The sequence below is a fragment of the Apaloderma vittatum genome, unplaced genomic scaffold, assembly GCF_000703405.1.
Source record: "Apaloderma vittatum isolate BGI_N311 unplaced genomic scaffold, ASM70340v1 scaffold39559, whole genome shotgun sequence".
In the NCBI taxonomy this organism is placed as follows: Eukaryota; Metazoa; Chordata; class Aves; order Trogoniformes; family Trogonidae; genus Apaloderma; species Apaloderma vittatum.
Genome location: NW_009737702.1, coordinates 4,201 through 13,611, shown reverse-complemented (window position 1 = coordinate 13,611; position 9,411 = coordinate 4,201). Strand labels below are relative to the sequence as shown.

General features: G+C 46.0%; 1 protein-coding gene across 1 annotated transcript in view; it reads left to right on the top strand.

The window, feature by feature from the left end:
* Positions 1-7,780, top strand: part of LRIG2 (leucine-rich repeats and immunoglobulin-like domains 2) — a 13,690-nt gene extending 5,910 nt beyond the window's left edge. The window contains exons 9-17 of the mRNA XM_009877405.1: positions 488-559; positions 696-764; positions 1,756-1,919; positions 3,052-3,372; positions 4,286-4,567; positions 5,137-5,586; positions 5,943-6,092; positions 6,817-7,098; positions 7,551-7,780. Of these exons, the coding sequence (XP_009875707.1) occupies positions 488-559; positions 696-764; positions 1,756-1,919; positions 3,052-3,372; positions 4,286-4,567; positions 5,137-5,586; positions 5,943-6,092; positions 6,817-7,098; positions 7,551-7,780 (2,020 nt within the window). The remainder of the gene's footprint in view (positions 1-487; positions 560-695; positions 765-1,755; positions 1,920-3,051; positions 3,373-4,285; positions 4,568-5,136; positions 5,587-5,942; positions 6,093-6,816; positions 7,099-7,550) is intronic.
* The last annotated feature ends 1,631 nt before the right edge of the window (positions 7,781-9,411 follow it).

Here is a 9,411-nt window from a genome sequence, read left to right as displayed (position 1 = left end):
CAAACAAAATAATTTTGAGCAAATGTGAAACACTATTGCATTAACAGCTTTCCAGTTCTGTTTGCATTTTTCATCCAGTGCCACGTGCTCTGTAGGAAGCTCCATCCTGTGGAGCTGCAGCCATTGCTTATAACGGACAGCTTGGTGTGAGGGTGCAGTCTCAGGAACCAATGTGATTGAGGCAAATTGGTATTAGGAAGCTACTGCTGCACTCCCAAGTTCTACTTACTGCTCTTTCATTTTGCTGTCTTAAATTATCTTCTGGCACATCTCTAACCCCAGTCTCTTAGGGTAAGAATGGAAAAGAAACACTGTTCTTCGGAAAATTACTTGAGCCTTTATGCTCAAAAAAATAGTATTTGATCTTTTAGCTCAGCTAGAATTAAAAAAATTAGTTAAATATCATAGGAAATTTCTTTTGCTGTTATCTGTGAACTCGTATTTGCATTCAGACTGATTTATGGGTTTGGGGGGCTTTGTCTTTCAGAATCTTGCAAGGAAACCAGATTAAGTCAATTACCAAAAAAGCTTTCTCTGGTCTTGAAGGACTTGAACATCTGTAAGTAATTTACTTTGTAGAACTTCTAATTTGTCAACTTCAGTCTTGTGTTCTGTGTCAAATTTTCAAGAATTTAACTGGAGGTATCTTAGGAAATCAGACTTACCCATTATTCTTCTCTTTGCTTCACTTGCAGAGATTTAAGCAACAACGCAGTAATGTCCATCCAGGAAAACGCATTTGCCCAGGCTCACCTGAAGGAGCTGTAAGTTCTGGACAGTTATTTACCGATTCTTTACAAGTCTTACCTTGTAAAGAATCCTTCAGCCATTGTAGGATTGCAGTGCTGAACTGTTCAGTTTTTCGTATCTTATGATTTTGCCTTGAGCTCAGCACACACTAGCATGTAGACAGTGAAGAGATAATTCATCAGGAATCTTCCAGGGGAGTGAGCAAACCCTACATTTTGTCTTCCCATTTTGGGGGTTAAGGAAAGGCTTTAAAATTCACAGCTAGGCAAGAATTTTTACTTGCTCAGCAGATGCTTAAGCTGCTAGAGCCTTTTGTGATTGTCAGACATTTAAAGTATTGTGATGTGAAGTGACCTTCACACCCAAGACTAATCCTACTGTAGCACGGTCATCTCTGTGAGATAAAGCCTCCGAGTATCGTCTGATCTGTTTTAAAACTTATTCCGTTAGTTAATCTTGGCCGTATGGACTTAGTCTGTGGGATGTGCCAGTGTGAGGAGACAGATACTCGGTGTTAGAGATGGGACTCCCGTTGCCTTCTCTGATGTCTGGGGAGCGCTGAAAGCAGCCTGCAGGAGATACCTGTGGGAGACAGATCGCTTTCGTTCTCGAGTATTTGTTGGCTGGCATGAGGGTGTGTGGTGAGGCTCCTGCTCATTTCACAATGACAAGTGTGTTTGGTTTGAGACATAGAGCTGCTCTGCAGTATGTCCCTTTTAATTGCTTGGAAGAGGGCTGGGACAGTTGTAAAGACAGGCTTAATATATTTTTTTTAGAACTTGAAGATCCAGTGGTATTTTTCTGCAGAATAAAAGAGAAATGTAGGGTTTTAATGTTGACCTAGAGTTTCTATCAGGTACAGCTATTTATAATAAACATCTGTTGCTGTAAAAGAATACCGTAAATCTGAACATGTATGCTTTAAGTTACATTGCTGTATGAAATCCCATGTAGGAATGTGAAATACATAAACTAATCAGACTTCTGTATGCCTTGTTTCTGCAGAATTCTGAACACGAGCAGCTTGCTCTGTGACTGCCAGCTGAGGTGGCTCCCACAGTGGCTCACCGAGAGCCGCTTACAGCACGCCGTGAACGTTAGCTGTGCTCACCCCGAGTGGCTGGCGGGACAAAGCCTCCTCAGCGTGGACCCTGATGACTTTGTCTGTGGTTCGTATTTTTAATGACTTCTTATACAAAACCCATGGTGACACCCATCTGTGCAGGTACCTGCCCGAAATCAGGCTGTAGTGCTGCCGGAGGTACCTGGGCCTGCGTTGGCGTTTGGCGTTTAATTCTGTTTCCCTTTGCTCTGTTTTGTTGTATTTGAGCACTGAAGCTGACCTGAGGGCGTGATTCTGTGAGACTGCATCATTTTTCACTTAGGTCACTCTTAAAAACTTACTGGCCTTCCATTCTTCCTGCTCACGAGCGCCTTTAGCTTGGGGCAGGCTGTTTCGCGCTTCCTTATCGGTTCTGGTCTGTACCAGCAAGGCCAGACTAGTAAATGCTCTGGGACGTGTTTTGGAGCTCCGTATCTGTAATGTTTATCTGGTCTTTGCTGCCAGTTTCAGACATAAGCCTGTTTATTTTTGTAACCAAACGGTGCGATGGAGAACTGAGAGACTCTTTGCCCAGAGTCACGCGTGAAGTCTGTGTCAGGCCTGGGGTTCCTTTTTCTGGGTGAGCAGTCTGGTAGGTGTCAGTTTTTGCGTACGCAGTTCTTCCATTCTTTCGGTGCTAAAGGCTACAATAATTGCCGTGTAGGTGCAAGAACCCACTTCATTCTGATCCCGCCACCGTGATGCCTGACACTGAACGCTGCGAGAGTGGCTTTGAAATTATGGGTATTGAAGGAACTCTTATTGAGTGGGATGAGATAGAGTGAACTGCCAGCTTGCTATGCCTTGAATTTCTTGAACTTAAAGGCTCTTTGGGATACCTAAACTGTCTGAAAATAAGTCCCAGTCCTTTGTGAAATAGCCTAGCTCTTCAGCTAAGCACAGCTTTTGTGTTTGACCTAAATATAGCGAGGTGCAGAGAGTTGTACAAAGCACAGGGCACTGTTCGAGAGCACCTTCTACGCTGATTGTTTTCAATGCTTATTCTTTCTCCCTGCTTGTGGTTCTAATCCTCTTTTGCAGCTTGATTTCCAACTGAAAACAGCTGAATATGTGTACCTCGAACAAGACATGTGTTCCCAAAGCTTGCTTTCTGTTTACATTGCCTTTGGAGTTTTCCTGCAAAATTAATGGCAAGTTGAAGAGGGTAGTAACGTAATCTCCATGCTTTTATTTTTCAGATAATTTCCCTAAACCGCAGATCAGAGTGCATCCTGAGACTACGGTTGCTCTGCGAGGCATGAACGTGACTCTGACGTGCACGGCTGTGAGCAGCAGCGACTCGCCCATGTCCACGGCCTGGCGTAAAGACAGTGAAGTGTTGTATGGCGCAGATGTGGAGAATTTTGCCAGGTACCAGCAGCAGAGTGGCGAGGTGGTCGAGTATACCACTGTCCTGCACCTTTTCAATGTGAATTTCACTGATGAAGGGAAGTATCAGTGCATTGTCACCAATCACTTTGGCTCCAACTACTCCAACAAAGCCAAGCTGACTGTCAATGGTAAGTAACAATGGTAATAAAGCCAAAATAGTTTCAACCTAAGGCTTTATTGGAATAGTTACAAGTTTGGGGTTTTTTAGTTAGAACCAACCCAAAGTAATCTTGCAAGACTGTCCCACTGGTATTTAAAAGTATCAAGCGTATTTTTATAGAGCAGGAAAGAGTTGATTTTTTTTTTCTTTGTGGGTAAAAAGCTTTCTGTTCGCTTTTCAAAAGGAGCAGATCTCTCCCATGCTTTCCTTATAACACCATTAGTTGTTCCTGTAGCTAGCTGGAGGTGAAAGTCTCTTAAACTAAAAGCTCCCTCTGGTGTCTCTTCGGAGCTAAGCACCTTTCCGATGTGTTTGTAAAACTGGGGAAGTTTCAGCTAAAAATAACTGGTGGAGACTGGAAACAAACTCTGAAAAAGCAATTATAAAGCGTTTTAGGTTTTGCTGTGATGATTGTATTTACTTCAGCTTGAAGGAAGGGAGATGAGAAGACAATGTTCACGTCACCCAGTAGACCACTGACCCCTGTAGTCTCTGAGCAGAGGCGCCGTGTTACTTTTTGGTCGTCCAGAACAGATCATGTAGAATTGGCCTGAGGAAATGGAAGTTCACCTTCCCTATTACCAGAGAAGGAAGAGTGTGGCAAAGGGCTTATGAAGAAGGCTAAACCTGCCCTTTTCCCAAGAGAAACGTCCTTCAGATCATCTGAAGTGAACACTGCAGGTGTTCTATGTAAATTTGGAGGACAGGCTGTTAGAAACGACCGCTGAACATTTGTGCAGTTCTTCAGAAGAATCTGCCCCTCTCTTTTAGCAAGAACTGCCAGTGTGCTGCAGATTCATTTGCTTTCAGATACTCTCTGTGTTGTGGCTGCTTTTTTACCTGGTGCTGAAAATACTGAAATGGTGTCTGCTTGCTTCCAGAGCTCCCTTCTTTCCTGAAAACCCCCATGGATCTCACCATCCGCACGGGAGCGATGGCTCGGCTGGAATGTGCTGCAGAGGGCCACCCTGCGCCACAGATCTCCTGGCAGAAAGATGGTGGCACAGACTTCCCTGCTGCGAGAGAGAGGAGGATGCACGTCATGCCTGAGGATGACGTGTTCTTTATTGCCAACGTCAAAATAGAAGACATGGGGATCTACAGCTGTATGGCACAGAACACTGCAGGTGGTTTGTCGGCAAACGCCACGCTGACCGTGCTGGGTAAGCGGCGCGCTGGTCTGCGCTTGCGTGTGGGTCCCTTCTCTTCTGCTGCGTTGTGTAGCTTATCTGCAAGTAGCAAGCTTGAGTCCTAAAGAGTGAAGTCAAAACACAAAGAGCAGCACTTGACCTGACTTTTGACAGGGAAACTTTAGAAGCTAAGCTGCAGCACTGACCAGAAGTCAGTGTGACCTTCGCAGGGGAGAGCTGAGGGATGTACCTCAGCAGCGTAGACCAGATAAGTACTTTGTGTGGCCTGACAACAAATTTAGTCACAGGTGATGCGAACTATGCTGAGCGATACTGGGAGGACAGCTCCTTCTAGTGTGCGGTGTCTTTTGAAGACACAGACTTTTAACGTTATGGTCATCTGCAAATTTAGATTTGGAATACGTGAAGCAGACTGGCTGTGGTGGTTTGGAGGATGTTTGCTGCAGTGATCCTAAATCCTGTGTCTCGTTGCTCAAGTTTAGGTTCCAGTCGTAAGATGGTATATTTAAATACCACAGAGTAGTTGCACAATGAAGTTAACGTACTGTTTATTGGGGTTTTTTTTCCCTCCACTGTCACAGAAACTCCTTCCTTCGTCAGGCCCCTGGAGGACAGAACAGTAACGCGAGGCGAAACTGCGGTCCTGCAGTGCATCGCTGGCGGCAGCCCTGCCCCGCGCCTCAACTGGACAAAGGACGACGGCCCCTTGGCGGTCACGGAGCGGCATTTCTTCGCTGCAGCAAATCAGCTCCTCATCATTGTGGATGCTGGTCTGGAGGATGCTGGGAAGTACACGTGCATCATGTCCAACACGCTGGGCACCGAGCGTGGCCACATTTACCTCAATGTCCTGGCTTCCCCGAACTGTGACTCTTCGCAGGGTGGCCTTGTCCACGAGGAGGATGGCTGGACAACGGTGGGCATTGTGATTATTGTCGTGGTGTGCTGCGTTGTGGGGACGTCCCTGGTGTGGGTTATCGTGATCTACCACATGAGAAGGAGGAGTGAAGATTACAGCATCACTAACACAGGTAAAGTGCAAAAGCAACAGTTTTCAGCCTTGCCTTTAATCCAGAACGCTTAGGAGTGGTGAAGTTTCCGGATTTGTTCTACATTGAGGGAAGACAGTAAAAATTGAAAGTAAATATTATAATAAACTTACAAATGTTTTCAGGGCCTGCAATAATGTGGGTAAATTTCCACTGTGGCGGTGTTAGTTTTGAACTAGCTGCATGGATTTTTAATCACTGAGTTAAAAAAAAAAAAAAGCTAACTGTGAGTTGTAATTCTGAATGACATTTTTGTTAATGTGGGTAACAGTGTTGGTACTACCCCGAAATCCTCACACCTAACTGTTAATGTCATCGGTGTTAATTCTGCCTTGCAGAGGAGATGAACCTGCCAGCGGACATTCCCAGCTATCTGTCCTCCCAGGGCACGCTGTCCGAGCCCCAGGAAGGCTACAGCAACTCCGAGGCAGGGAGCCACCAGCAGCTCATGCCTCCAGCCGGCGGCTACGTGCACAAAGGCACAGAGGGTAAGCAGAGCCCTCCCGTCTGACGCGTGCTTGCGGCAGGATGCCAGCACGCTGTCTAGTCCTCGTAGCTGGCAGCAGCGTCGCGCAGTGCAGCAAGTGCTGAGTATTAACATCAAAGGTGACTTCTCCTAGAGAAGAACTTGGGGGTGATCCAGAAATTTCCGTTGATAGTTCTGAGACTGAGGCATCTCCTGCTCATCTTCTGTCGTTTGTGTATGTTCTGCCATCAAGGCTGCTGCATTCCACGCACGTTGTTCAATCTTTGGTGCGACGAGGTCTGGGCACATCTGCTGTGCGTGCCGCTGCATGCAGATGTCACGGCTGCTGCCCTTCAGGTGCCAGAGCGCTGCAGTTCCTCCAGAGGCTCTTTGCTTCAGGGTTTGTGATCTGTTCAGCAAAGCAGGGCTGCCTTTGGAGAGTTCCTAGGGTAAACGTCAAGGTAGATTTTTATGCTGCTTCTTTCCTTTGGCATCTCAAGAGTCCAGGCAATAGATGTGGAAATGAAGTTCGCTTGGAAGATGATGTGCTGTACCTTTTGTCCTTGGCGTGAAGTTACTGCCTCTGCCAGACGTACAGTCCACTGGCTACGGTCGTAACTTAAGGATCTGTAGAAAGGCCCTGCGAACCGTGCAAACCGTGCTGCTGTAGTGCGTGATCATGCTAAGACACGAGAGAGTCCATGGAAATCAGATGTCCTTATCCTCTTTTCTGTTGTGTTTCTCAGGTGGTGCAGCGCCACTGGTGATCTGCTCGGACTGTTACGACAACGCCAACATCTACTCCAGGACACGAGAGTACTGTCCCTACGTCTACATCTCGGAAGAGGACACCCTGGATCAAACTCTCCCTAACCTTATGGTGCAGATGCCTAAGGAAGCGTACACGGCCCGCACCCAGCATGAAACCGGTGCTCTCGATAATCTCTTAGCAGACAGAGACATGTCTGTCTTCCTTGCCAACCATGACAAAATGAGTGAAAAGAAAATCTCCTCCCAGCAGGTTAATGGTGAGTGTTGCTTTTTCCCTTTTGTTGCTTTGTATTCCCTGGTAACTCCAGCCTTCTGGGGTCTGCCCTTCACCAGGGATACACAGCTCATTCTTCAGGTGACTGCAGCTTCACATAAGAAATTCAGACAGCCCTTCGTTTGGGCTGGCCTGAGTTTCAAAGAACTCCAAACCACCCTTTTTTTTGGAGGGGAGTGTGAACTGATTGGCTTTGTGTTGACTTTCTTCTGGGTCACCTTTTTAAAAATTCTTGCTGAAACTGTGTGTGTTGTTTCTGGTTGCTGTAACAAATTACTGAAAGAGAGCATCCAGCAAAATATGCTCTGAAAAATAGAGAAAATAACCTCAGAAAGACTGTTATTGCTGGGTCACACAGCTCAGAAAATCTGTCTAAAATTTGAGTGTGTTTACTGTGAACTTCCTTCTGTTCATCTTCTAATTTTTCTTCCCCAGAACCCTTTCAGCTTCCTTTATGGGGAGTGAACAAAGACCTCGCACCCTCCCACTCCCACTTCCTGCACCAGCAGCCACCCTGCGAGACCCCGCGGGCTCTGCGGAGCGAGGGCCTCGCCGATGGTGACCGCGAACAAGCTGCTTCACCCAGACCTTGCCACAGGTTACGTGAACATAACTTTGATTTTAATAGGACGCGGAATGTTCATGACTGTAGTGAAACCACGTAAGGCGCTAAAATGAAGTCTTGAAAGCAAATCCGTACCCGGTGACTTTTTGTATTCACTACCTCAGGACTAACCCCAAGGCCAAAGATGCTTGTGTGCGCGTGTCTGCAATTACAGGCTGACTGAACGAGACGCCAGCACGTGCCCTTTCTTTCCTTGGATTTCTGTGTATTGGAAAATAGGAAGGTGCAGCAGAGAACACATGGATGATCAGTGCTATCTGCAAGAATAGTGTTAAAATGTGGATTTTCTGATGTTGGAAGCAGCCTTTGTGTTGGTGCATGCTTTGGAAATCTCTCAAGAGCACGTAGCTATTTCACATGGCATTGTCTGCTTGAGAACGAATCTTCAGGGCCTCCTCAAAGAGTTCCCCGGTAACTGTAAGCATAATACTCTTGGCCAGCTTTTTGTTCCTTAGACTGTTGGCAGGTGTGTGTTACCAGTTAACTTTGGGGCTTGTTTTTGCCTATGAATAATGGACTCTAGTTGTAAATAAATTTTCATTTATAAATATTTTGTATACACTAAGCATATAAATGTGTTGGCTGTAATGTATATATATATATATTTTATTATGCCAAAGTATGTATCATACTGTTAGTCTTGACAGCTGCATATCAAGCCATATGGGTTGGGGGTTTTTTTTGGTGGGACTGTTTCTGAGGGGATCGAGCTGTCTCTGTTTTGGACAGGAGTGGGTTTCCTGTCGGTGTGTGGTGAAGCTGTGAGAGTGCTAAATTTCATTGTTACAAACAGCTCTGTGTGCGTTCAGCCTGGCTGAGCTGGCTGCAGGCTGACCCAGGTCACAGCATTAGTGGGATTCCAGGTTGGACTTGTTTATAAATGTTGAGAAAGTCCTTAAATCTCTGGGTTCGCACCCTCCTGTCCCGCGGAGCACGGAGCCCAGCGGGCGCTGCTCTGTGCTCCAGGCCACAGCATCCCACTTCCCAGAAGTTCTTCTAAATAGCAAACAAAAAGAACAGTACACAGAACATTTCCTTCTGGTCATCTGGTAAAGTAGCTGCGAGATGGGACTTTTGAGTGGTCTGTTTCAGAAGTTTATCTAAGCTTTCATCATTGAAAGAAAAGCGCCTTTGGATTGTATATGTTGCAGAGACGTCTCCATGTATTTTTCCTAGCTGACAGCTAAGTGAGCTTCTTAAAAGAATGTTATGATGAAAAATGTCTGATAAATTGAGACATTGGGTAAAGTAGAGAGAAACCTAGGTGTATTAAGTTCATTTTGGGCTCTGACATCTGAAATGTTTTAATAACGTTCATGCTAAAGGAAGAGCCTTAAGTTCATTCCTTTCTGATTTTATTTCTTTCAGGCTTTTCCTTTCCAGACAGCATTTAAGACATGGTGCTTATTTTCAATCCAAAGCTATCTCTGCTGCAGGAACCCCATACTGTCAGTTTAAATCCAGATGAGAAAGGTCATGTCATGAAACTAGAGCAGCAGCAAAGCCCCGTCCTTTCGGGCTGCTCTCTCCAGACGCTGCAGGAGGCTTCTGCCACGGGGCCCTGGCCTCGGGTGCCAGTGAATTCCCTTCAGGTAGGCAAGATGTGCCTGGCCAGGGCCAAGGCTTTAAAATTAACGCTGCCTGCACCAGAGCCAAGTGCTGGCTCTCACA